A 27877-nucleotide genomic window follows, 5' to 3' on the forward strand; every position below is an offset into this window, starting at 1 on the left:
GCAGAGGTTGGAAAACTTTTTCTGGAAAAGAGAAGACAGTAAATATTTTAGGCTTTGTGGATCACACAATAACCGGTCAACCCAGCCGTAGTAGCACAAATGCAGCCATAGACAATACACAAATGAACGGACATGCTGTATGCCAATAAAACTTTGTTGACCAAAGTAGATAGCAAGTGAGATTTGACCCTGAGTTCCTAGATTGCGGACCTCTGCTCTTAAGGCAAGGAGCACTTGGGTGATTACTTTTTCTGTGGGACTCTGAGGATAAGGGCTCTATCTCAGGCACTCCTGTGCCTTTTTGGACTTAGTAGGTGCTCAGTTAATATTTTCTGAATTGACAGTCTCCACCCCCGACCCCCAAGGAGAACAAAGCCAGTGGTGTGTGTGTCTTCCAGAACCTGCTAGAGAAGGCATCTCACAAGAGTTGCTGGGAGACAGGCTGCAGTACAGGACAAACGCAGAGAGGCCCTCGCCCTCTTCTCTCTTTTTCTTCCCTACCCAGGTCACTCTAGAAAGGTTCTCTGGGCCAAAGGAGCTAACGCGAACAAACCTCCTGAAGCTGAGTGGGTGAGAGGCAGATCTGACAAAGGGCTCTGATTTGGGCCCACCATCATTTGGAGTCTTCCATGATCAACAACTGGGAAGTGCTGGTGAGGAAAGCTTGCATTTTCTTTCTATTCTTTTCTTTCTATTCTTTACTATCTATTTGTGCTTTTTAAGCCGTCCACGTTGGAGAGCCTCAGATCACAGTCCATGTCCCTTCATCCTCACGTGGACATCTTTGGTGCATTAGGCTGCATGAATTAAATGGGGAATGTGGGGTGCACTGGCCTGGGGGACCAGGAGCCCAGGGTCTAGTCCTGGCTCTGCTAACTCCCTGAGTGTCCTTGGCTGTGGCTTCTTCTCTCTGGGGCTCCCCCAGCTGGTCAATGTGGGTGTTGGTGGCTTTGTCCTCTAAAAGCCCTTACAGTCCCCTTACACTTACTGGGCACTTTCCCAGGAGCAGGCTTCAGGGACAGAGAAATTAATAAAAAGGCCCTGGCCTTTGAGGCACGTAGTGGCTCGTGTGAGATCTGGACAGGTAAGCCCATGATTACCATAGGACCAAAGAAGTGCTTTGATGGCGATCAGGCTTTGCAGGAAGCCAGAAGAGAGAGAGACCTTCTTGAGAGAAAGCTGTGAGGAGAAAGCGATGTCAAAGCTAAGGTCTGAAGGAAGAGGAGGTTGCGGGCCCAGCAGAAGCACAAGAAGACCTTATGAGCTAGTTTGCTGGAGTTGGATGGATGGAGGGAGGGAGGGCGAGTGCAGTCACATGAAGAGGTATTTCAGTTCAGCGGAAGGGAGAACTTTCTGCCAGCAAGGGCTATCTCACACACCAAAGAGAGAGGAAGTCCAACACCTCTTGTCAGTGGATAGAAATGCACACCAGAGCTTGGAGGGCTGTGCCTGAGGCCTCAACCATTCCTGTCTTGTCTGCCGAGCCAGCCTCCTCCTTAGTTTCCATCATTCCGTTTTGGAGTGATGGACTCCACTGACGGCATAGCTGGTCACAGGCAAACACTAGTCCAGGAACAATGCTGGTAAGGCCTGGGGGCCCCACTCTGGCTTCTGCCCCTCAGCTTGTCTCTCCTGGCCCCTCTTTCCAAAGCGGGCTTCCCCACAACTCCTGGTCCCCACCCTACTGTCTCAAGTTTTGTATTACGCCTGTCATGTTTGAAAAGCAGATGACAGCTACTGTGTTTCCCCGAAAATAAGACCTAGCCAGACAATCAGCTCTAATGCATCTTTTCAGAACAAAAATTAAGACCAAAAATTAAGACCTGGTCTCATATTATATTATGTTAGAGAAGACCAGGTCTTATATTAATTTTTGCTCCAAAAGATGCATTAGAGCTGTCTGGCTAGGTCTTATTTTTGGGAAAACACAGTACGTGCCCTTTCCTGCCAAATGATACATGCTCATAGAGGCCCCAAAGGCTGCATCCAATTTGTGGGGCTCACAGACCTCCTCGCCACACACGCGAATAGAAGGCCCAGAACCACTGCTCAGACCAGCCCTGCTGGCTGCTCCGTCCCCCAGTCCTTGGGTTGTTTCCTTTGGTTGCCACTGTTACTCTAGGATTCCAGGCCAGGCAGGTGGGTACCTGTGTTTCCCCACTCTGTGCTGTGGGGACACTGGTTAGCTCTGTCCTCAAAGAGCTCCTGACCTGGTGGGGGTGGGAGAAAGCACACAAAGAGAATATATATGAGGTCTGACAATTAAGTTTGTGAACTTGTTGCAAGGATGTTGCTAACCTTTTTTGATATCAGAGGGATCATTCATTATGAATTTGTACCAACTGGACAGTTCACCAAGTTTACTATGTGGAAGTGCTGAAAAGGCTGCGTGAAAAAGTGAGACGACCTGAACTTTTCCCCAATTCCTGGCTCTTGCATCACGACAATGCACCAGCTCACACGGCACTGTCTGTGAGGGAGTTTTTAGCCAGGAAACAAATCACTGTATTGGAACACCCTCCCTACTCACCTGACCTGGCCCCCAATGACTTCTTTCTTTACTGGAAGATAAAGAAAATATTGAAAGGAAGACATTTTGATGACATTCAGGACATCTAGGGTAATATGACGACAGCTCTGATGGCAGAAAGAGTTCCAAAATTGCTTTGAAGGGTGGACTAGGTGAGGGCATTGGTGCATAGCTTCCCAAGGGGAGTACTTCGAAGGTGACCATAGTGATATTCAGCGATGAGAGATGTAGCACTTTTTCTAGGATGACTTTGAGAACTTAATTGTCTGACCCATAGTAAAGGAGGCAAAAATCAAGACCCCCAGGCTGGGAGCCCAGAGAACAGACAGTTTCCTATTGGGAGTATTAAGGTAGGCTTTTTGGGAGGAAAGGGAGCTGGCCCTTCTGGACCTGGGGACATACTGGGGAGAGTACATTGTAGGAAGCTGGGACAACCAGAGCAAGGGGATGTAAGACAAGGCGTGAGTGGTTTGGCTGGAGCACAACAGGTGTGAAGCCCAATGGAAGAAGCTGGAAAGGTGAGCTGGACACAGGCCTTGATGGACTGGCCATGGAAAGTGTTCAGGAGAAAATCAGGCCCCACTGAGTGTTTCTGGTAGAGGAGAGGCAGGATGTAGGTCTGTTGAGGAAGGATGCCCTGGATGTGCATAGAGGCTTGATCGGAGGCAGACAGATCAGCTCGGCTGTCCCAGTACACCTGACCCAGGTGCGGCCGGGGCCAGGAGCTGAACTAGGTCAGCACTGATGGGGAGGGAGGAGGGACTGAAATGAGAGATCTCCCCAATGGACGTGCAGAACTGGGCATGGACTTTTAGCTGTCCCCTTCCCTCCGCCCTGATTCTACAGATGGATGTGCTGTAGGAGAGGCCCAGGCCTGCGGTGGATCTTCAGGGAGTCATTGTAAGGAGGTGTGCTGCAAGGCTCTCGGCCATCAGGAAAAGGACAGGGTCGGGTAGCTGAGGGACTTGGTGGGGCCTGTGAACAGGGTGCCAGTCCCACCCCCAGGGACTCAGTTCAGTAGGGGTGGGGCCCGTTTCTAACAAGCTCCCAAGAGGTGTGGAGGTCAGACTTTCTCCAAACAAGTGGGGGAGAGTGACATAGGATCAAGTCAGAATTGCAGTGCAGAGCAAGGTAGGGTAGGGTGGGTGGCCCTCTGCTCACTTGGGGCTCAGCGTCTGTCTGGAGGACACCCCACCCAACCACCTAATGAACTCAATCTCACCTTTCTGATCTGCATGGACACTGCTTCCTTGGGAAGCCTCTGGGGGCTGTTCTGCCCCATATCCAACTGGGCTAGGTTCATTCGCAGCCTGCTCTAGCTCCGATATCAGCCCACACGTTTCCTTCTCGGAACTTTCAAGTTTCCAATTATGTATTGATTTGCATGGCCCCACTAGAATGTCAGCTGCAGGCTGTCTGTTTTATTCACTGAAGTCTGGGGAGCGCCCAACAAACGTGGAAACGTACAGTCTGGAGTTCGATGAGGGACATCTTTGGTCAAGGAAGCTGCTAGCATTTTCTCAAGAAAGGTGGGAGGGCAAAGCTGAGGCCACTTTGGCCCTTGGTGCTCCTCAGTGATGTCTGTCAGCCCCAGTCTTCCAAGCAGAGACCCTCCTGGCAGCTCTGAAAGCGGAGTCCTGTGTTAGGCCCTGGCTTCCTCCCTCCCTCTCACCCCCTTAGGCAATAAGGCAGCAAGCTCTGACTCCTTTCCAGGTGCTTCCACTAAGGCTTCATTTCTATTTCCACGGCTGCATCGGTGCTCATTTTTGTCGCTTCCTAGCTGGTCTCCCAGGCTCCAAGCGCAGTGGCCGGAATGAGTTTCTTGATTTTTGTGCCCTATTGCTTAAACGACCAGTGGTTTCAACCCCCGACTATAGGATCAAGTTCAGCCCCCTTGGCGTCCGTAGCCCTGCACACCTCATCAGCTTCACCGCCCTCCCACGGCTCCACCCCCCCCACCCCAAGCCAGGTCGTCACTTCTGTACTTCACGGAATCTAAGAAAGACAACACACTGGTAATGAAACTAAGACACGCCATTGACTGTGAACCTGACCTTTAGCCTCAAATGCCACCTAGGAGCCTGCCCCTACTGACTCTCTGCCTCCTTCAAGGTCCAACCCAATGCTGTCACCTCCTCCATGGAGGCTTTTTAGACAGTCTTGGCTGGAAGCCATGTCTCCTTCCTCTGAACGTATGCCACTTGGCTCAAACGTGTGTATCATTTCCTGCCTGGTATTACAGGGACTTGTGGATGTACTTTTAAGTCCTCTATTCTAAGTGCCTTAAGACAAAGACCATTTCTTATTTCTGTTGACATTCCCATTACACCATCAGCGTAACAGTCCCCCCACAGGTTGGGGGGGGGGGGTCACGCAAACTGAATGGTGTGTCCAATGTCTTTACTTTATTTGTCTACCCAGGAGCCTCCCCATCCTTGGACAAAGGCAGAGAAGAAAACTAAAAGCTTTAAAATTACATGGCAATTAGCCTAAGAAGAGACCAGATCCTGTAAGCAGAACATCCCCAGAAAATAGAGGACACCGAATCACCACCTGTGCTAGACCTTCTGGAAATTGGCTAGGATTCTGTGAGCGTGAAGGCACCCTTGCTGCACCAGCTCGTGGAGTTTCTGCTGTCACTTCAAGCAGATAAGGGAGGCTCTCTTCTGTCCCACCTTTCTGATGGCTCACCATCAAGGGGCCAGATGTCCTATGTTAGCAGAGGAGCTAAACAGCAGAAATTGCACACCACACACACAATGGCTGTGTTGATAAAGAGAAATGTGTCCAAGACAGAATGTTTTATGAAAACACAGTGTAGGCAGGTACTGCAGGGGGGTCTGAGGGAGAACTTGGAAGCATGTAAGGAGGGAAAGAACCAGGGACTGGGGTGTGGGGGGCACTGTTGTTTAAGCTTTTTAAAAATGTTTGCTCTAAACTGTCTAAAACTGTCTGTTTGAAATGTACACGTGAAGTCTCACCATGTGTTTATAACCCCTGCTTTTCTTCTAGGATATTTTTAATATGTGGCTCCTTGAACAGTCTGTGGCTTCTACTCTAGTACTGGTTTGCATGGAAATAAATCTAATTCCCCATCGTCAGTTAGCAAAGGGGTTGTTTCTCCCCTACAGCCTCCTCGATTATGTACAAGGACACTAGACTGATAAGGAATGATAGGGGGAGAGGGAGGATGGTAGAAAGAGAACACAAAACATGTGTTTGAAGCTGCCTGGTATAAGAAGTCCAAATCCGATCCTACAAAGAGAAATGTCTGCTGTTTTCTCCCGCCTTGCGGTCACAGAAGGGCTGCTTGTGCTCCCATCAAACTGGCAGTAAGGACCCAAGCTCAGAAGAAACTCACTGGAAGGAGGATAGTTTATTGGTCCGCAGAGAGCTCTCGGCGGGGAGACATGGCGAGAGGGCCCAGTCTCCGGGGCCTCACTTGACTCTCCGCAGGTGGTGGAAGCTCTGCACCGTTCTTTCCACGGCGTCATCCATGGTGACCAATGGCTGGTAACCCATGAGCTTTTTGGCTTTCTCACAGCTGTAGTAGTGAAACGTGCCAGCCAGTGCGACCCGCATCGGTGTGAACGTGGGGTGGAGCTGGATGACAGGAGTGATCACCATGACCAGGAAGGACAGCAGGAGGGCCAGGTAGTAGGCCACCCAGTAGGGGATGTGGTACTTGGGGGCCTCGTAATTGAGGCCTGTCAGGATGCGGGACAGGAACATCCAGAAAGGGATGGGTTCGTCGTTGGTGATGTGGAATGCCTGGAGAGAGAACAAGAAGTTAGAGACCGCTCCCCCGCTGGAGGGACAAGTAGGCCACGCTCGGAACTCGGAGCTCGGCCACAGCTGCTGGCTCAGCCCAGGACCAATGTTTTGGGAAACCAGTGGTTACTCCCTGCCTGTGCGCCCCAGCCCCTATGCAGGGCAGCTCAAAAGTGAGGCAGATATCTCTAATCCACAAGTGTCAGCCACTATAGAGACCATCTTTCGATTTGCAGCGATGGGCAGGTTTAGGGGTAGGGGAGTAATGCAAGTTTTATCTATATGCCAGGGTTTTAAATGAAGCTTAGATTGCACTCGGGAAGGTACATTTGTTAACTTAATTTAGTAATTGTGTTAATCGTAGTAAAACTCATCTTCAGATGAAATGAACGGGTCATATTACATTTCTCAAATGTGCTGTGTTTGGTCTAAACCAAAAGTCATACCCACCCTAAATTATATGAGTGGGAACATGGCAGAGGTCCAGGAGGAAAACATGAGGCCCAAATAGGGAGGGATTCCAAAGGCAGGAGTGAAAAACAAGGAAGACGGGGGCCCATAGAGTGGGAGGAAAGGACGAGGGGCCCAGACATTTTCTCCTGTCTCTGCCTAAGCACTCACCTCCCCCACATGCCCACCCTGCCTACTGGCTGCCAAAGGCCAGGAGATTCAGATACATCTGCTCCTCCGGAGGGGTCAGAGGCGTGAGCATGGCAGGGCAATGGGGGAAAAAAAGAGACTTCTGGAATGAGTGGGAGAAAGGGTGAGTAGCAAGCACCCGCCCAACGTATGAAGGACCCTCCCTGGAGTAGCCAGGTCCATGGCGGGCAGCCAGGTCATGTTCACAGAGAACCAGGTCCTGAATCTGCTCAGTCCCAGCTCATTCCTCCGGATGTGGGCTGCCCTGTGTGATGTGGCATTGCCATGACACCACACTCCCCACCAGAGGGACTCAACTTTGGCCCAATGGGATCCTAAAGCAGGTCCGCCAGGATCCAGGACCGCGGTGGCAATATGCCAGTGAATCCAATCCCAGGAAAATGCGCAGGGGCAGAATGTGGCGAGCCAGCCGCTGCCCAGCCCGGAGAAGTAGGCACCTTACCTTCCCACCCAAGGCCGTGTCTTGGGAGAGTTGCTCAGCAGCCAGAATGTGTCCGTGGACCACGTTCTCCACGAAGGTGAAGTCCACCAAGTTCTCCCCATTTCTGCAAGTATACAGGAGTGGTTGCACTGGGCTGGCAGCGCTCAGCTGCATGCCCAGTGGAGCCCCTGCCCGTGGACCCAGGGCTGCTCCCGAGTGTTAGCATTTGAAAGACTGCCACCCACACAACGGCTGCTACCTGCTTCGGCAATGCCAGCCCCGGCACACCTGGACATCTAACAGCCAAGGATGTACAGGGAGCCAGGGCTTCTGGGGTCCTCAGGGGCAACCAATGAATCTGAAAGCCCGGTGCCCTGCCTGCCCCATTCCAGCGTGGCCAACACTGGTGTTGTTTGCTCTGAGCTCCAATTTGGCCAACAGCTCTGAACTCCTTACAGGACATTCTGAGCTAATGCCTTGCTCTGGCCTCACACGTTTCTGTATAATCCCTGAAAGCAGTAAGACAGGGCAGCCGAGTGGGAGGCAGGGAGGCAAGGCAGTAAGATACAGGGAGAAAAGGGAAGGAAGGAAGAAAAAGCAAGTGTACTGGGGAGATAGCCACACTGTCGCCACTTGCAGAGGCCCTTCCACCTGCACTTTCCTCCAGGATGAATGCTAATGACTCCACCTGCCTTCATAGATTCAAGGAGAGATGAGGGCCTGGCCTTTGACCCTGGACCAGTCTTCCCCTCTAAGCCTACTTCCTCAATTTTCAAACAGGAGCACAAATATTTTCCCAGCATGCCTGAGAGGGTGAACTGGGTTGAAGAGTCTCCTCCCCAAATTCATGGCCCCCTGGCATTTGTGGATGTGACCTTATTTGGAAATAGGGTCTATGCAGATGTAATCAAGGTTAGATGAGGTCATGTTGGCGTAGAGTGGGCCCTACGTCCAATGGCTGCTGTCCTTACAAGACGAGGGACATTTGGACACAGACACACAGAGAAAAGGAGGTCAGGTGAGGGTGAGGACGGAGGCAGGGAGTGCAGTGCTGCATCCACAAGCCAAGGGACACCGAAGGCTGCCGGCCACCATCATAAACTGGAAGAGAGGCCTGGAAGAGACTGGCCCTCAGTCTCCTGAAGGGACCAACCCTGTCTATAGCTGGACGTTGGACTTCTGGCCTCCAGAAGTGGGAGAATTCATTTCTGTTGTTTTAAGTCCCTCCCCACCCAGTGTGTGGTCATTTGCTGTGGTAGCCCTAGGAAATGAACACAGACAGCAGTAGAGAAGGCCACAGAAGAAGAGAGCTGAAAGTGTCTGATTCCTGTTACAGTGGGGTCAGAGGGTCACGGAGAAGAGCAACCTTGGGCCGACTTACCCGATTATAAACTTCATCTTGCCTTTCCTGGCTGCTTCGATGAGGATGGGGACCAGCTGGGGGTCCCTTGGGCCGAAAATGCCATGGGGGCGGATGGCGATGGTTAAGAAATTCCTCTCAGGATCGTTGGCGACCAGAACTTCCTGTAGGAGAGCAGAAAGAGCGTGTCCATGGTGGACGTGCCACACCAAGTAAGCAGCACCTCCCACAGGGGACACAGATGGCACCCACTGCCCTGGGCTGAAGACCTGCATCAGCAACTGGTATAATTCCGGCTACTTACCTGTCCCATTCACCCTCACCACCCAAATCAGAAAACACAAGAGAGAAAGCTGGGTCAAAAGCAGTAAGATCAAACAGAAAGTCTGGGTTTGGGTTCCAGACTAAAATGCACAAATGCAGCCAGGGGAAGATGAGCCTTGGCAGCAATTTATGGAAAAGATCCGAGGGTTCCGGTGAGTGACTTAGCTGTGAGCCCAGCCTCCCACGAGGCTGCCACCACCAAAGGGGCTATTGCCTTAAGCTCCATGTGCCAAATGCACGTTTCCACTAGTCTTAGGCTGTTCCGGTCAGTTCTGAATACCACCTCACTGGAAGGGACTCTGGTGAACCCAAAAGGGCCAGGAAGAAGGGACTGAGAAGGTGAAGGGGCTGGGAGAAACAGGGCAGCCAGTACAGTAAAGTCCTCAGAGCAGTGCCTGGTACTGAGTAAGTGTTCAAGAAGCAGCGGCTGGTATTCGGTCATCCACTGTCAGGAAGAGAAAAAAGCTGTGCTCTGTGTGGCTCAGTGGACAAGCCAGAACTTAAGGGCTTAAAGTACAGAGGAACAGGTTTTGCCTCAAAAGTAACAAAACTTCCTCCATGATTTGTTACATTAATGGTAAAAATGGGGAGCATGACAGTGCCTAGCTTGAGGGGGCTGTGTGCTGATTCAACAAGATGGCCCATGCCAACTGCTGCAGTAAGTGTACGCTTCATGAGGAGAGATGTCATAGCACCTCACCTAGGATTTTTACTCTATGGTGGCAAAATGTTTGTGCATGTCTGGGTCCCAGCGAGTTTAAGTTCCTCGTGGACTGAGTTGATAACCTTTGGAGCTACCCAACAGTGGAGAAGCGGTCTAGCGACAGATTCCCACGGCTGCTCCTCTTCCTACCAGGCCCCTGGTCCCATATGGCAATGGGGGAAATGACTAAATAAGCCTTCAAATACCCTCCACCGAGGCTCATCTCTGTTACTAAAAAGAAGAGAGGTGGAGAGGTCTTAGATCAACACCACATTCCATTTTTGATATCAGGAGGTCTGAGAGCCAACAGAGTTGTGTGCCAACAATGGCTGACAGGAGGCTCCAGGGGGAGGTTACAGCAGGAGGCCTTGACAGGCTTTGCTTATTTTTAGTTGAGTACCCAAAGCCCATGTAAGTGGGACACCAATGGTCTGAGCCACGGCTGGGAGGCCCAGGCACCTTGGAGAGAGGCTTCAGTGCTTTGTGGGTTGCAGCAGGGGCAGAACTATGAGGCTCTCTGTGCTCCAAGGAGGAGGGTGGCAGACAGGACTCCAGCTTGCAAAAGGCCGGGCCTCCACCCCCTGGATTGGGGAGGACCTCATGTCTCCCTGCAGACGAGTTCTTCTGGAACTTTCTGAGCTGGAGTAATAGCAAACAGGCAGCTGGCTCTCAGGCAGTGCTGGGAGGAGACTCATGCCGATTCGGTGCTAAGCTCTGGTATGAAACGCACTGGCTGAGAAAGAACCCTCAGTGGGAGAGGTAAGCCTACAGCTACCCAGCTAAGGCGAGTCGTCTGTGGCCGGTGAGCACGCGCAGCCTTGAGTGGCGGCTGTCCTCAGGGTCATGTCCTCCCTGGACATTAATCCCAGAGCTGGCTGCTGTCAGGGTCCCTGGAGCCCAGGAGTCGGAAAGCTTCATGTCCGTTACTCAACCCAGGCTTCTGCTAAAAGTAGGTGCTCCCAGGCGAAGCTGGTTTACCAAGCGGAAAAGTATTTTTCCTTAAAATCAAGCAAGATCCTTCCATTGTTTAATCAAAAAAGGGAGGGGGGCATGAGTGCCACTAGGAACACACTCCTTGTGTGTTAAGGCCGAGTTCTGCCTGCACGCTTTGGATTCTCATAAATTCCCTGATTTCTGAGTTCTATAGCCACTGAGTAACCTTGCATGGTGCGAGTTCAAGGGCAGGCTCTGGAGCTAAACTGCCTTGATTCAGCCACCTACTAGCTGCATGGCCTCAGGATGGTTCTGAATCCGGGCATCCACTGTGCTCTTCCGTAATCTGGTGACGATAATAGTACCCGCTTTATGGGGTCATTGTGAAGTTTAAATGAGGCACTTCCTTAGGGTCAGCAGTGTCTGGCTACATCAAGCTATTCTGTTATGATGTTTAAAACGGAACCTCACCCACAAACTTTCCTTCCCAAGTTAGGTACTTGGGCCTCAGGGAACTAACTTCATGTGTTCACAAACATTTTTCTTAAGAATCTAAGCCCTTTAGGTGTTCACTCACTCAACCAGTTCACAGGTACGTACTCTCTCCTGTAAGATCTTCGTCTCCGTGTAGTAGTCAATGGGTTTCACAGCGTAAGGGAGGTCCTCGGTTCCATTCTTGATGTCAACGCCCTCAAAGACGACACTAGCGCTGCTCGTTAAAATGAGTTTCTGGCAGAGGAGAAAGGAAGATTGAAGAAAAAAAAAAAACCCAAGTCGGGAATGAGCACTGTTTAAACACTCCAACGGTCACGTATGAAAGAATCAAATGGCATCTGTTCACGACACTTGCGTGCAAGGCACTGTGCACATGATTTATGGCAATGCCTTCACTTCTCAGGCCTTAAAATAATCCAAAGGTTACTATCTTTTCCAACAATGTGGATTCAAGAAACATTATGGTCGAACAAACAGAACAGAAACAGACTCATAGATACAGAGATCAAACTGATGGTTGGCAGAGGGGCGGAGTATGGGGGGGATCGGTGGACAAGGGGAAGGGATTAAGAAGTACAAATTGGTAGTTACAAAACAGTCAAGGGGATGTAAAGTACAGCCTAGGGAATATAGTCAGTAATATTCTAATAACTATGTATAGTGCCAGGTGGGTACCTGCTCAGTAATTGGGGGGATCACTTTGTGAATTATACAAGTGTCTACCCACTACGCTGTACACCTGAGACTAATATAAATAATATTGAATGTCAACTGTCACTGAAAAAAGAAAATGTAAACACACATTATGGTATTGCATTCTAAAACACTGATTTCACATTTCTTTCTCCTCCTATCACAACTGAGGGATAGAACTGACTTCCATTATTCACGGTATCTCACTATGGGAGTGACTGTCCATGGGGGAAGGATAGCCCACAAACTTTGAGGGAGATATCTATCTGAAAAAGACCCCGGTGATTCTGACACCAGACTTGGCTTGTCAGCACACGCATGCACACGCACACGCCCACTTGAGAAATACTATTAAAAAGGGAGAAGCTCTCTTACAAGGGTCCCCAGCTCCCAGCCCTCTGGTTAAGGGCAGCTCATCCCACACCGAACATCATTACCTCGAATCATATCTTTATCACTCTTATTCAACACTCCCAGGAGTATTAGCCAGCTCGGTAGGATAGGACAAACGAGGTATAGTGAATTGAAAAGAAACAAAACTCTCACCATTCACAGATATTGGAAATGTGTACACAGAAAACACTATGAATATACAGAAAATATTAGAGTTCAGCAAAGCTGCTGAGTACAAAATCAATACACAAAAACTGTGTTCCTATGCGTTACAACTTGAAAATATGATATAAAAGATATTTCAATAACCAGAAATGAGGTACATAGGAATAAATTTGACTAAAGATGTACAAAACCATTATGAAGCAAAGTATAAAACCCTACTGAAAGGCATCAGAGAGCTAAACAGAAAGCTTTTGTGTTTATGGATAGGAAGACTCAATACTGGAAAGATGTCAGTTCTTTCCCGAATGACCTTTAAGTCTGATGCAATTACAATAACAATTCCAACAGGTTTTCTCAGTGAACTCGACAAGCTGATCCTAAAATGTATATGGATGAGCAAAGGGCTAAGGACAGCCAAGCGAATTCTAAAGAACATGGTTGGGGGTGACTTGTCCCACCGGACACTGAGATTCATTCTGAGGCTTGCTGAATTACAGCAGAGCGCAGTGCCCTGGCCAACAGAGGCCAACAGAGCGGAAGAGAGAGATGGGCACAGACCCATGCTGGGCACCAACACGTGAGGTGTGCTGGATGGGGCGATGGCAGTGGGGACAGGATGGATCACACAAGAAATGGTGCTGACCAACAAACCATGCAGTTTCTACCTCAAACCGTAAACAAACATAAATTCCTGATGGATGAAAGCTTTAAATGTAGGAAGTAACACTTTAAACCTTTGATGAAAAAAACCACCTTACACAATCTTTCGATCTCAGTGTTGTGAAACGTTCCCTAAATACAACACGAAAAATCCTTTCCTACCCTGTTACCTACTATGCAATTCTGCCACTTCAGTGAATACTGGAGCTACATCTATCAACATGGATAAATCTCAAGAACGTAACGCTGAGGGAAAAAAGAACAAGTTATAAGAAGATCTTCTCCATATGGTATCTTTTAATAAAGTCTTATAACATGCAAACCAATACCGTGTATTGATTGCACCTGGACCAAATAAATGGTAAACCCAAATTCACAACAGTGGTTCCCCATGGGTGGGCAAGGACAGGAATGGCATCGAGGGTGGGTACACACAGGGCTTCACCTCTACCAGTAACAGTGTTTGGTAAATGCTGTGATGAGTGCATGGCTGCCATATGACTCTCAAATCTTTTTTGGATGCCTGGGATATTCCGTTTAAAACCAGCAGCAGCAGCACGCTTCGCAGCACTCCGTTATACAAGCAGGGAGACTAAGGAGTCAGGGCTTTGGCATTGGAGGGTCTAATTTGAATCCCACCTCTTTCACTTACTAGTAAAGAGACTGCACTTACCCTCCAAATCTGTTTCCTCCCCTGTTAAGTCACATTAGTAGCTCCTAACGTTACCTAACGAGGAGCAAATGAGGTTGACACTTGCAGGGTGAAGTTTCTTGGCATTTTCCAAGTGTAAGGGGTCACTATGGCTATAACTGATTCCTCCCAGGGCGCGAGCTCAGAAGAGTTCCTGGTCTTGCCGGGCCGGCTGGTGGTGTCAGGGGCCGACAGCACCAGGACTCTTGGGAGAGAACCCCTACTCACTTCAGTCTTTTCTGTCATTTACACAGCTGCTGAGGCATATGTCATCACTGTGAGTGTGGGGAGCTTGGCCTACAGGGAGCTGTTCTGTCCATTGGGTGGTGCCCCTTAAAGGTGATCCTGAGAACCAGGATTGACAGCAATGCAACAAGCTACGACATGGTGGATATCCATAGCCCCTTGGGTCTGTGTTATAACAGGTTTCTATTGGGTAAAAGTAAATAGATTTTCTTTGAAAAGAGAAGCAAATGGTATGGTAGTTCCTTAAAGGCTAAACATAGAATTACTGTATGACCCAGGAATTCCACTTCTGGGTATTTACCTCAAAGAAATGAAAGCAGAGACAGGAGCAGTTATTTGCACAGCCATATTCACAACAGCATGATTCACAGTGGCCAAAAGGTGGAAACGATCCACGTGTGCATTGATGGATTAATGGAGAAACAAAATGTGGTCCATCCATACAATGGAATGTTACTCTGCCTGACAGAGGAAGGAAATCCTGACACGTGCCACAACATGGATGGACCTTGAGGACACGATGCTAAGTGAAGTAAGCCAGTCACAAAAGGACAAATACGATGTGATTCCATTTATATGAAGTCCCTAGGGGAGTCAGATTCATAGAGACAGAGTAAAAGAGTAGGTGCCAGGGTGGAGGGAGGCGGAAGAGAGAGCTGTTGTTTGATGGGGACAGATTTCAGTTTGGGAAGAGGAAAAAGTTCAGGAGACAGATGGTGGGGACGGCTGTACAGCAGTGTGAATGTCCTTAATGCCACCAAACTGCATACTTAAAAATGGTTCAGATGGTAACTTTTATTTTACTTACACACACACACACACACACACACACACACACACGTACCTATGTATACATGTATAATCACAATAAAAGCTATAAGCAATATCTACATTTTGTAGCTCTTTAACCAAAGACATAAGCTTTAAGGACCTCAGAAGGTCTATTCCGAAGCAATTCAAATATTACAACTTAAATTGGCCCCGCCGCTCCAGGGCTTAATTTCTAGGATCTTCCCAACACTTTCGGAAGCAAGCCTGGCTAGGCCCAGGAGGAGAGCAACAAACCTGGCCCACACACATTTAGAAATGTGCGACAGCACTCACTCCGGCCTTTCCCTTACCTGAACCCCAGCCTCTTTGCAAGTCTTAATGACGTTCTTGGTGCCAATGTAATTCACTCTGTAAAAGAGTTCCTTGTTGTTACTGGATGGTGGGGGTGACGCGCAGTGGAAGACTGTGCTTACACCTTGCAGAGCTGGGTACAGGTCCTGGAAAAGCAAACACAGACAACAAATCACTCCTGCCGTACACAAGTAAACAGCCTCCTCACAGTCTCCCTCTCCCATCTGCGGCACATAGATGTCCTGCCTTCCCTTTTATAATTCTACAATGAACACGGAAATACATTCTCATTGTGAAAGATTCCAATAGTACAGAAGCACACGTCCCTGTAATCGCCTCCTCCTCATTAACTAGGCCCCAATAAAAACTAGTTGGGGGTACGAGAAGCCTGGGGGATCCAGCCAGAGGGGACATCTGTGCCACTGTGCCCCATGGGGTGGGGCACGATTTGGGGAACCTGGGGGGTAAAACTCTAGGGGAAGATGAGCTCATAGACACAAATTATGAATCATATGAAAAAGTCCCAAACCATGAAAGACAGTGTAAACAGCCAATACACAGGAGTATTCCTTTCTGTGAAACGAGACATAAAACAGCAACCTGAAAGGGATTGAAAACAGGTGTATTTAATTTACTGCTAAGAGGAACCAGAGCTCCCCCAGAGCAACGGCTGATTGCAGATCTGGGGCAGGAAATAGACGAGATGAGCCAGAAACACCTTGTCATACCAGAAAGTAAGGAAGCTAGCCAAGGCTCCTGGGGTCCTGCTAAAAGGACTTAAGAGCCAACTTACAGAGGCTCCCACTGGCCAAAGGGAGAATTTGATCACCAGTGAGAATAAGCATTCTTTCTACAAACTGGTAACTAAAGGGAAAGAGTCAAGCATTTAATCTGCATAAGGTACAAAGTTTTGAGGTGAGAAACAAAGAGAGCATGATGGCATGTGACCATTTGGCAAAACGTTAATTAAGTAATAAGATCTAGGAATGAACATCAATAGATGCTAACATCACCAAAAGAAAGACACCCATGAATAACATGCCTAATAATTACTGATTATTCATATTTTGTGACAATTCTCTCTATGTCGATACATAGACATATGATTTTTATTTTCTGAAACCATTAGAGAGTTAAGTCACACACATCATGCCACTTTGCCTCTGAACTCTTCACCGGGTATCTCCTAAGAACTAAAGCATCCTAAATAACCACAAAACAACAATCACACGCCGAAATGGAACAGATCAGACACTCTTATCCAATCAGCCTATATCCACATTCCCCCAATGTCTCAGTAATGTCCTTTATAGTTGTTTTTGTATTTGGATCCAGGATCCAATCATGGATCATATCTCTTCCATCTCTTTGAATCTGGAACAATCTCCCCATCTTTTCTTTTTTGTCTTTTGTAACACTGCCACTTTTCAAGTCAGTTATTTTAGAGCGTCCCTCAATTTGGATTCGTCTGTTTCCTTACGATTAGATACAGGCTTAACACTTTTGGCATGTTGATTTCGATCACTTGGTTAAGGTGATGGTTGCCAGATTCTGGCCATCAAAAAGGCACCTTTCCCTCTCTGTAATTCACAAGTAATCTTTGGGGTAACCATTTGAGACTGAATATCGTCCTCCTCAGCAACCTTCTGGCAATTGATTTTAGCATACAGTGATGATCTCATTCTCCCTCCCTCCTTCTCTCTCTCTCTCTCTCTTTCTCTCTTTAGACACACACACACGTCTCTCTGGAGAACCCTGACTGATACATACAACAAGAAGAAAGGGGCCAGAGGGGTGAGGATTATGCAAGAGAACAAGTCAGCTATGGAATCAAAGGCAGTGAGGACACGAATGAGATGAGGAACAGTGGCAAACAGCCGAATGTCTGGTGGGGTCCAATCATTGGTCCAGTGGAGGTCAGACGGGAGGTGGCGCTCAGTGTAGAGTGCCTGTGAGTGAGATCATAGAGAAGACACATTTACTGGTGATGACAAGGCCAGGGGCTCGGAAATGACGACAGGCGTGGAGGCCAGGATGGGTGGGTGAGAAGAGCCCAAGGAGATGCGAGGCGAGAGTACTGGCAGGGTCACCTGTGTGAATACTCAACACATTGACAGTGAGAGGAGACTGTCTTGGCCAGGAGCTGAAATCACTCCGAAGTAAGATGCGGTCGCCTGGGAAAGGGAGTGGGTGGCTGTGGATGAGTGCCACAAGAAAAGAGGCTGGGCTGGGGACAGTCTGCTGGTGTCATCTGCAAAGTTGGACGGAGCTGAGGGCAGAGTGATGGAAGCGGCAATGACCAACAAGAAAGACCTCTACCCCATCTCAGGCCCAGAGGTGTGTGTGGTGTGGGAAACAAGACAGGCCAGACTTGGACAGGGTTGCAGGAAAAGCCACGCCCTTAAAATTCAAATGAAACTGGTAAATGAGGCCAAAGCCAAGAAGAAGAGCCCAGTGACTGAGGGAAGCCACCCGCGATACATACAACACGCAAAGGATAGGCATCCCAAAGAGAAAGGAATTACAGACCCATAAGGAAAACACAGACAGCCCAAAGACAGACGGGCGAAGGTCGCTGAAGGCATTTCACACAGAAGCCTGGCCACCCGAACAGGGAGGACATGTGACTCTAAGCATTGCCTGACGGCAACACCAAGAAGTCTAACTGTACCAAGTGTTGGCAAGGACATGGAGCCATGGGGATCCAATCCCACGCTGCCAGTGGCAATGGAAAAATCGACATAGCAGTTCTGTGGAGCCATTTGGCAACATCTAATAAAATTCAAAATATTGATACTCTTATGACACAGGTAAAGATTGAAGACATTGTGTTCAGTGAAAGGAGCTAGTCAGAAAAGGACGGACGCTGTATGATTACACTTCTATGAAATGTTCAGAATAGGCACCCACAGAGACAGGAGATGGGTGCGTGCCAGGGACTGAGAGGGTAGGAGAGGAAACGGGGAGCAACTGCTAACGGGCCCGGGGGTTTTCTTTCAAAGTGATGGAAATGTCCTGGAATTAGATAGTGGTGACGCTTGCACACCTTTGTGGATCTTCTAACAACCACTGAATTGTGCACTCTTAAAACGTGAAGCTTATAGAATGTGAGTTATGTCTCTAAAAAAAGTAAGAGAAACCCAGCAAGTGCACTTTTGGGCATATATTCTAGAGTAGCAGACGGCACTCTGCAACCCATAGACAACTTCGTTTGTAAATAAAGTTTTATTAGCACACAGCCACACCCATTTGACCAGGCTGCTTTTGCACTGCCACGGCAGAGTGGAGTAGTAGTGACAGAAATGATAGCTATTCATTCTGAGTGGTAAGAATGTGGGCATGTGTTAAATTCTTTTCTCTATCTTTAATTTTTTTCAAAATAAAAAACAATGGTTTTTGAAACAACAATTTGGCTGGCCTCTGAGCAGGGGAAGTCCACTGGTTTCCCTTTGGTGGCCTGTGGGAAATAGGTAAGGCTGGGTGATCCGTTACCTGTTGGCTGCAGAGGTCGCCCAGAAAGAACTGTACCCGGGGATTGTTGAATCCCTGGCGCATATCGAATACATTGACAGTGTAGCCTCTTGCCAGCAACTGCTCCACCATGTGCTGTCCCAGGAACCCGGAGCCTCCAATCACTGTGCACTTCTTGGCCTGTGGAGAGAGGGATGGCAGGGGGCACAGGTGTGGCGAGAGCTGGAACCTAAAAGGAGTCTGGACTCACGTGTCATGAGCCACTGCGATGGCATGTCCATGTCTGTTTGACATTTCTTGAGCCAGCTGGAAGTTTTAGACAATTGTGGTGTTCTCTCACCAATGGTAATCTTCTCTTCTGGGCTCAGTCAGGACAGAAGAGAGAGCAAATGAGACTGAGAAAGCCTGGCTACACGGGAAGACCTGATACCCGCTGCATGTTCAGTGAAAGGAAAAGCAGGCATTGCTGAAAGAAACTGAACCACCTATGATCAAAATTGGACAATCTAAAAAACAAGCAAACAAACCAGCAACAACAACAACAAAAAACCCCAAAAGTGACATCTTCTTGCTTCTGATAGCTGATCCCTGGGCATTTATAAGACAAAACAAACAAACACCAAAAACAAAACACCACCCACGCAACTGACAGTATACTTCAAACCTCAGAAAGAAGAAAGCACAGCGTCCATCCTTGCAGGAGAGTCAGGCCCTTTTCCTCCTGACTCTAGGGGGCTGGGCTGGGCGGCTTTGGGCTCGTCGCCTAACCCCTATGGCCTCAGTATATCCGAGACTGTTGCAGTCTGATGGGATGTGCTGGCGGGACTGCAATGGGGATGGGTGCTTTCCCTTCTCCGAGCTCTGAGGAGGCTGACGAATCTGGGAGAGCTCTGGTCTTTACATCTTAGCTTCTGCACCACTTTCTGGACCAAATGCCAACTGTGGTCACTGGGGATAATGGAAAACCAGAGCACCACGGGCAGGCACTTAAATATTCTCACTCCAGGGAGTCAATGCAAAATTGTGACTGCTGCGTGCTGAATAAGCTGGCTACAAGTGTCCCCAAGCGAGAACCTCCTCCCTGGGGTCTTTCTAAAACCACATCTGGACTTCCTTAAGATGACAAACCCCCCTTTTTCCTAAGTTCAAGTATAGTGAATCAAAAGTGGGGTGTGGAACCTAAAGATCTTAAAAGAATCCTGTTCCCGATGAAAAACAAACGAACAACTCCCCTACTTATTCCTTAAATACCTATATAATTGAGATATGCAGGAGACTCAAGGGGTACCAAAGCCTTCTACAGGTCCACCTCTGCCACCCTGCTGTCCCACCTGGGATGACATTTTTACTGGAGTCCAGTGGACGTCTGGAGATGGCTCTGGGTCTTTAGCATCATTTTACCTTGGTGTGATTACATTTCTGAAGTATTAGCATTCATTAAAAGTGGATCGAAAAATCTCTAGGAGGCCTGACAATCCCTTAAAGTCCCTTTTGATACTCAAGATGCTAGACCTTGGTACTGCCCTTGTGGCCCGAGGAAGGCTTCTGCCATTCCACCCAGAAGCCCAGTCTAGCCTGCTGGCAGTTACTGCCGGGTGTGTGAGGCCACCTGGAACATACACATCAGGGGGTCCCCATGACTGCAGCTGTGGGAGTGAGCCCACGGGAGACCAGCCACGGACCTCCCAGCTGGGTCCAGCTGAACAAAGAAATGGGTGTTGTTTTAAACCACTGTGTTCTGACATTGTTACACGCAATAAGTAACATCCTAAATAAAGACATAAATTTTATATAAAAAAAACAATACTCAACATTAATTGGTTTAATAAATGTACTGAGTATAATAAAAGACCATCTTTGGCATCGTAGCTTTTCCCATGGCTCTCACCGAATATAATTTTAACCCACAGCTAACTATCAGTGGCTTGCTGGTATGTAGGTGCTGGACTTTCCCCTTACCTGGTTTTGGCTAACCTTTTTTGTGTAGGTACTTACTTTTGGAACGTCTTCTGTCAAATGTGTCGTTGTGACCTGGCCTCTCATTGGCTTGCCAACTGCTTGTTCCATTTCAGCTCCAAATACGGTCCTGTAGCGATCGAGCCTTCTCTTCTTAAAGACATATTTAGAGACAGACATTTATGTTGTATAAAGCAAAACATGTTTTAGCTGTTAGTGTTTGCTGTGAATGCCATCCCCCTGTCGAGTTTTCACAGAACTGAACCTTAGCTGTAGCCCTTGGATGGAGCCCTCAGCTACCATTTGTGTGACGCAGACTGCTGTCTTAGAAAAGGCCAAAATTGGGCCCATATCTCACCGTGTACTTGGATTGGAGGCACAATGGGAGTCCAGTTAAATAACCTCAGTCGTCAGTTACAACAAAACGAACATCTTGGCATCGTAGCTTTTCCCATGGCACTCGCGTGCTTCAGATACTCTCTTTTCTCTTGTGTTGATCTGTAGACTGCAGTAGTGCAGTGGGAAAATGCACAGACCTAGGGAGCCCTGGGGTCCAGTCCTGGCCCGATCACAAACTGTATAAATCCGCTCAAGTTATGTCTCTTTGCTGCAGCTCAGTTTTCCCACCAATAAAATGAACTAGCTGCTCAATACGAAGATGCCAGGGCCTGGGATACTGGGAGGGACAGAGTGTAACAGAAGATGGAGCTCTCCTTCTTAGTGAAATTAAAGCCATCCTGACTATGCATGGAAGAACTCAGAGTGTCTGAGGCCATCGGAAACCTCGGGAGACATTCGTGAAGCACACCAACTGACAAAGCCCCACAATGATACCCAACAGGAGAACAGTTTATCATGGATCCCCTAACATCTGGAGACAGCGAAATCCTTGACAAGGCAAACAATCGAACTGCTGACAAAATGCTAGATTCACAGAACACTTCGGTGAGGAGGGGGCAGGCAGGCAGCCAGCACTGGGGTCTCCAACACTCTGACTGATCCCGTCCGATTCCACACCTTGAGTCACACACACACGGTCATGGTCATGTGTCCCTGTAGGAATTGATTTTGTGGGTAGCTAAAATGACCTTGAAACAGATGTTAGGATCTTCAGTCTCTGATGGGGCCATTTTGGGAAAACATATTTCTGAAATGATAACAAAAATTATCTGGAAAATGTATTTCAAACACTTCACTTTTTAAAGGCCTTTTCAGAATGTATATGTTGACCGGCCGTTCTATGCCTATTCTGTCCCTCTTTTTATCCCATAATCCTGTTTGTGTGGGCTGGGGGCCCTGTTACCCGTCCACTGTAAACAGATGTGGCTGGGGAGCTTTGACTCATTTGTCTCAGCGTGTATCAGCTGGGGAACCAGCGTTTGGGCCCTTGCACCAAGACCTAGCAGCAGCCTAGTAGCGTGTTAGTTCCATCTTATTCAACATGGTATGTCGGCATGAAACCCAGTGCCTGACACAAAGTGGGCACGCACATATCCACTAGACTCATGAGTACATGAAATGTATACACGCCCATGCAGACCCCCTTCTGCTCTCTACCACATATACACAGACGCTCATCTAAGATATGAGAGCTTCACAGGGCAAACGGGTTTATTATTTTTCTGTTGGTGCTATCCTCACAAATACCCACCACTGACTTCTTACTCAATTTCCCCAGGTACTCAGGGAAGCATTAGGAAATGACATGGCAGATGGCATCTGGAGTGATGCAATCAAAGCTAAGGGACACCTGGGGCCACCAGAAGCTGAAGAGGCAGGAAGGACCTTCCCCTAGAGCCTCTAGAGGGAGCACGACCGTGCCCACACTTGATTTCAGACTTCTGGTCTCCAGCACTGGGAAAGAAGAAACGTCTGTTGTTTTAAGCCCCCAGTGTGCCGTCATTTGTTGCAGCAGCCCCAGGAGATCAACACAAGTATTCTCCACAGTCCCGAAATCCAAATAGCACAGCTGCCAATTCCATAGCCCACCCAAAGCCTGTGCTCCCTCCATCTCTAGGGGCGGAGATGGGAGGTGAAAGAAGAAATCCGTCCTGCCCCCATGGATCCACACCATTCAAACAAGGCTCATGCAATTCTCAGCAAACCAGCCTCTTGTGAAACCCCAAACAAAAGCAAATCTCTGTTGTCTCAAATTATATACAAATTAAAGTTTGTAAATACTATGAGCCAGGTAAGGATTTTGGTGATACTTTAGTTGTGAGGAGCTGGAGTACCCAGGACGAGCCTGGGGAATAAGTCAGATCCTACTTGCAACCCCCCCCACCTCAATTCCCATGTGATATACACTCAGGTTAAAATAAACACCAAGAATAGCTCTGAATGAATAGATGGACTTTTCTCCGGAAAAGATGGACTTTACAGCTGGCCAGTGAGCACATGAAAAGATGCTCAGTGTCATTAATCATTAGAGAAATGAAAATCAAAACCACAGTGAGTTACCATCTCACACCCACCGGGGTGGCTATTATCAGAAACCGGAAAATAACAAGTGTTGATGAGGATGTGGAGAAACCGGAACCTTTGTATACTGCAGGTGGGAATGGGAAATGGTGCAGCCGCTATGGGAAACAGTATGGGGGTTCCTCAAAAAATTAAACATTGAACTACCTTATGACCCAGCAATTCCACTTCTGGGCATATACCCAACAGCATTGAAACCAGGATCGTGAAGATGTATGAGGACTCCTAAGCTCACTGCAGATTATTCACGATGGCTAAGATGGAAACAACCTAAATATCATGGACAGATGACTGGATGAAGAAAATGTAGTGTATACATACAATGGCATCCTATTCAGCCATAAACAAGAAGGAAATTCTACAATATGTGACAACATGGGTGAACTTTGAGGACATTGTGCTAAATGAAAAAAGCCAGTCACAGAAAGATACTGTATTATATATATGTGTGTGTGTGTGTGTGTGTGTGTGTGTGTGTGTATATATATATATATATAACATATATTAGGTTGGTGTAAAAGTAATTGTGATTTTTGCAATTATTTTTAACCTTTTAAACCGCAATTTCTTTTGCACCTACCTAATATTAAAAGAGTTAAAGTCATAGAATCAAAGAATGCTGGTTACCAGGGCTTGGGCAAAGGGGAAATGGGGAGTTACTGATGAATAGGGAGAAAGTTTCAGTTATGCAACATGAATAAGCTCTGGAGGTCTGCTGTACAACATTGGACCTGCAGACAGAAGTAGTGTCTGTACCCTGATATATTTGTTAAGAGGGTAGGTCTCAAGTTCATTGTTCTCACCACAACAAAATACAATACAATGCAATGCAATAAAAAGTTCAAAAAAGGAGAAATTCTGATGCACGCCACAACATGGATGAGCCTTAAGGACATTACGCCATGGGACACGAGAACCTTGGGAACATTATCCTAAGTGAACAAGCCCGACACAAAAGGACAAACACTGCATGATGAGTAGTCAAATTCACAGACAGAAAGCAGCGTGGTGGGTGCCAGTGGCCGGGGAGCGGGGAATCGGGGAGTGACCGCTTAGCAGCTGTAGAGTTTCAGTTCTACAAGATGAAAAGAGTTCTGGAGATGGACAGTGGTGATGGTCGCACAACACTGTGAATCCACTTAATGCCACTGAACTGTACACTTGAAAATGGCTAAAATGGTCAATTTTCAGTTCTGTCTATTTTACCACGCATACACTCAGAAGAACAGCTCTGAATGGAAAAATAAGACCCCAAAGAGCAATGTTCTAGGGACTGGGCTTGTTAAGGTTCACAAATCAGAAGCCTGAAGTCTTTCTCCTTTAAGACGGTAGGTCTTGGAATCCATTAAAAACCAGTATGCATGTCCTCTTACACACACTGGAACAAAGTCTTAGGCGGAAAGGAATCTAGGAAAAGAGAACCACCTTCCATTGGTGAAATCCAAATGCCTCGCTCAACTTCTGGGCAAGAAGAGGAGGGCCGCTAACAGAATTTGATGAAGAGAGGAGCGAGTGAACCCATCTCCTCCTTCCTTCTGGGAACAGTTCCACATTACTGAGTCCCAGAGACAAAAGGAAGGGATAGTCTGTCCATTTCAAACCAGAGAGAGAAAGATGAGTGTTCCCTCCTTGTCTTTCACAGACCTGAGGTATGTGCAGGTTTCTGTCCATCATTTGTCTCTCTGCTTTGTCTATTCACTTGTATGATAAGTGACTTTGAATTTGTGGTGGCCACTGAGAAACCCATCAGCATGACTGTGAGCTTTAGCGTATGCTGTTCCCTCCCCTCTCTGTGGTAAGACCTTTGTAATCCTTCAAGGCCTAGCTCCACTGTCACCTCCGTAAAACCTTCCCCCCTCCAGCAAAGGTTAGCTACTTCCTTAGCACCTGTGTCTGCTCCCATTCTAGCACATCGCACAGGATTATACTTTCCCCCCCCATAGCTGTCTTGGCCCACTAGGCTGTGAGCGTCTGGAGTGCCAGCAAAGAACCGGGAATGGAATCTGGGTTGAACTGTGCTGCTGCGGCTGCTCTACGAGGCTTCATCTGCAGAGCAGTAATCTCTCCTGCCGCCCTCACAGCTGCTATGGGGCCCAAACAAGCCCCACGGGTTAAAGCGGAGATGCAGCTTGCGAAAGAGCCTCTGGGTGTCAGTTCACTCATTCCTATATTCCATCATCCACAGGGCACCACAAGCCGGACACCGCCAAGCAGAACCTGCATAACACAGGGAGCTCGCCACCTAGCGTGGGAGACACACCTAGCAGAGCACTGTAGAAGTGCCCCTGAGCTCTGCTGAGGATAAACCCAGGTCAGGGAGCCTGTCCCAGAAGGCGATCCTTGAGCTGAGCTCTCAAGGCCCCAGAGGAGTGAGTTAAGCGGAGAGGGTGGGTGCCTGGAAAACGTTCCATGGCCCGGGGTGGGAAGGATGAGGTGATAGAGCACAGAGCCAGCAAGTTCTGGCAACTACGGCAAGCTGTGTCATGGCGGGTGTGAAGCAAGATCGGGAGCAAAGTTGGGGAACACGCAGAGCTGTTTGTCAGGTTAAGGAGTTAGCCAAGGAGGAGATGGGGAGCCCCTGGAAGTGGCAAGCAGTGTGAGTGTTGAGATCAGAAATATCCCTCTGGCTGCAGTGTGAAGGGATTTTAGCCATGTCTAAGCCTCCAGGTATGCCAGGTAGGTGGTGAAAAGAACAAATCAGAGAAGAGAACTGATATTGCCTGAAAACCTGCTGTCAGGCCCTTGTACATATGACTATACTATACCATTAAGATCCAAAAAGTATCTAGTTAGGGAGACAGTAGTGGTCTCATTCAATAGAGGAGAAAGAGTCTCAGAGAGGTGAACCAACTTGCCCAAAGGCACACAGCTCCTATAGGCCAAGGTAGAACTTGTGGTGGTTCCTTCTCCTCTGCCATGCTGCCACCTGCAGTCTGACTGGGAAGTAGGGTGTGGAGGGACACGATGTTAGAAGGAGTAGCAGGGGCAAAACAGGGCAGGCGGCTCAGATGCCAGGCTGAGTCTGGACTTTACTCTGTAGTCATGGGAAGCCATCGAAGGTTTAAAAGCATGGGGTGACCTTGCCAGAGCTGTTCACTGGGAAGGTTAACCTGGCAAAGCAGGGAGGATTAGACAGGTGAGAAGCAGGAAACTGGGGGACTATGCAGTAGTCTTTCAATTGAGATTTACTGAGCACCTAATATGTGCCTATCACTGTTGCTGGTCCTGGAGTGCTACCAGTGAACAAAACAAAGATGTCTGCTCTTACTGAGCGTACCTTCTACTGGATGGACAATAAAGAACATAGCAAATAAGTAAAATATACCATAGGTTAGAAGGTAATAAGTACTATTATAGGCTGCTTAGGATGGCTCACTGAGCAAGGGCCTGGTGCAGGGAAAGAGGTGGACCTAGCAGGCAGAAAAGGCACAGCTGGAGCAGAAGTTCTAAGGTAGGAGTGTGCCTGTGCTTTTGAGGCCCAGCAAGGAAGCCAATGTCCTGGGGCTGGAGGAGCCAGGGGAGACGTGGGGGCATGTCATACCAGGCCTTGCAGACCAAGGGGAGAACTTGAGCTTGAACTAGTTGGGAGTGGAGCAACAGAGGTGGAAAAGAAAATAAGTGGCAGTTAAGGGGGAGAACTGATAGAACTTGGAAACTGGTTACTGGGGAAGGGAACAGAAAAAGAAAGTTATATCAAATATAACCAAAAGGTTTGGGACCTGGTTTGTGCTCGAAGGGGAAGAGGGCAATGGGCAGAAGATCGGTGAACATTTTCATTTAAGGAATGCTAATAAACCTCAGGCCTTTCTCAGCTTGAGAAACTTCTGCTGTGTCCCCTGCCTGCCTAAATACTGCCCAATGCCCAGAGGGGAAGCAGGTAAGTAAGTGCTGAGAGCCACAGAGCGCTCTTAGGCGGGGTGGACCCTGGGCCTTCAGCTCCACTGCCGCAGCTCCATTTCAGCCCAAACCCTTGCACACGCCCCCTTGTAATTCTTCAAGCATGCCTCACACTTCCAAAACTCCTCTGCCACTTTGCTCATGAGGGTATCTCGGCCTGGAATGACCCTCCTTTTCCGCCTTTGACTGGATGTCAGAGCATGTGATGACCTCTCCCCCTCATGCTCGCTCATATGTCCTTCACTCCCTTCAAAGTCTATTCACCTTCCTGGACTGCTTTTAGCTAGGGGAGAATTCAAATGATCCTCTCTTGGAACCTGGTCGGGGTGGGGGGTCGGATGCTCTCAAAGGGCCACAGCTGGATTCAGCTTCTAAATTTCAACTGTCCGAACCTTTGCCACAATGCTTGGCATGTCCCTTTCCTTTTCTGGGTCTCAGTCGCTCTGTGAGTAGCCGGCACTCACCACCGCGGACAGACTCCGCCGCCCATTGTTGCTACAATCGACGCACACGCACAGCTCGGCGCAGTTCCCACCGACCCGCGCGGGCAGCCCCGCTCTCCATAGGTGACATGTAAAGTTACGATCTTCTCTGACTCTAACTCAGTCTTAGGCCAGAGCAGAAAGCCCCGACCCGGATCGCCCCACCCAGCCCCTTGCCCTCCCGCCCAGTAGCCTACATAAGGCGGCCTCCAGGGGCTCGGAGGCGACACTTACCTGTCCGTGGATGTCCCCCTGACCGGCCTCAGCGCGCCCGCAGCCCGCACCCGCCGAGCTCCCGCTGCTCGCCGCCCTTTTCTCCCCGCCCGCCTGAGCTGACGATCGGCCGACGGTCCTTCACTACCCCGACTGGTTCGGCGTGGCGCGGGCTCAGCCAATCAACTCTCGCGGCGTGATCCAGCCCAA

General features: G+C 48.6%; 1 protein-coding gene across 2 annotated transcripts; it reads right to left on the bottom strand.

Annotated features, from left to right (window-relative positions):
* Positions 1-3925: 3925 nt before the first annotated feature.
* On the bottom strand, positions 3926-27828 carry NSDHL (NAD(P) dependent 3-beta-hydroxysteroid dehydrogenase NSDHL). Of its 2 annotated transcripts, none has more exons than XM_081042778.1 (8): positions 27689-27828; positions 20634-20747; positions 18660-18818; positions 15167-15313; positions 11303-11431; positions 8764-8906; positions 7404-7506; positions 3926-6301 (listed from the first exon to the last, which is right to left on the bottom strand). In XM_081042778.1, the coding sequence occupies exons 2-8, from the start codon at positions 20703-20705 to the stop codon at positions 5969-5971; spliced, it is 1086 nt and encodes a 361-aa protein (XP_080898904.1). In that variant the 5' UTR covers positions 20706-20747; positions 27689-27828; the 3' UTR covers positions 3926-5968. The 2 variants fall into 2 exon arrangements, with proteins under 2 accessions (XP_080898904.1, XP_080898905.1); XM_081042779.1 differs by having other exon boundaries at positions 20634-20744; positions 27689-27822.
* Between the last annotated feature and the right edge of the window lie 49 nt (positions 27829-27877).

This window comes from Rhinolophus hipposideros (assembly GCF_964194185.1).
Source record: "Rhinolophus hipposideros genome assembly, chromosome: X".
In the NCBI taxonomy this organism is placed as follows: Eukaryota; Metazoa; Chordata; class Mammalia; order Chiroptera; family Rhinolophidae; genus Rhinolophus; species Rhinolophus hipposideros.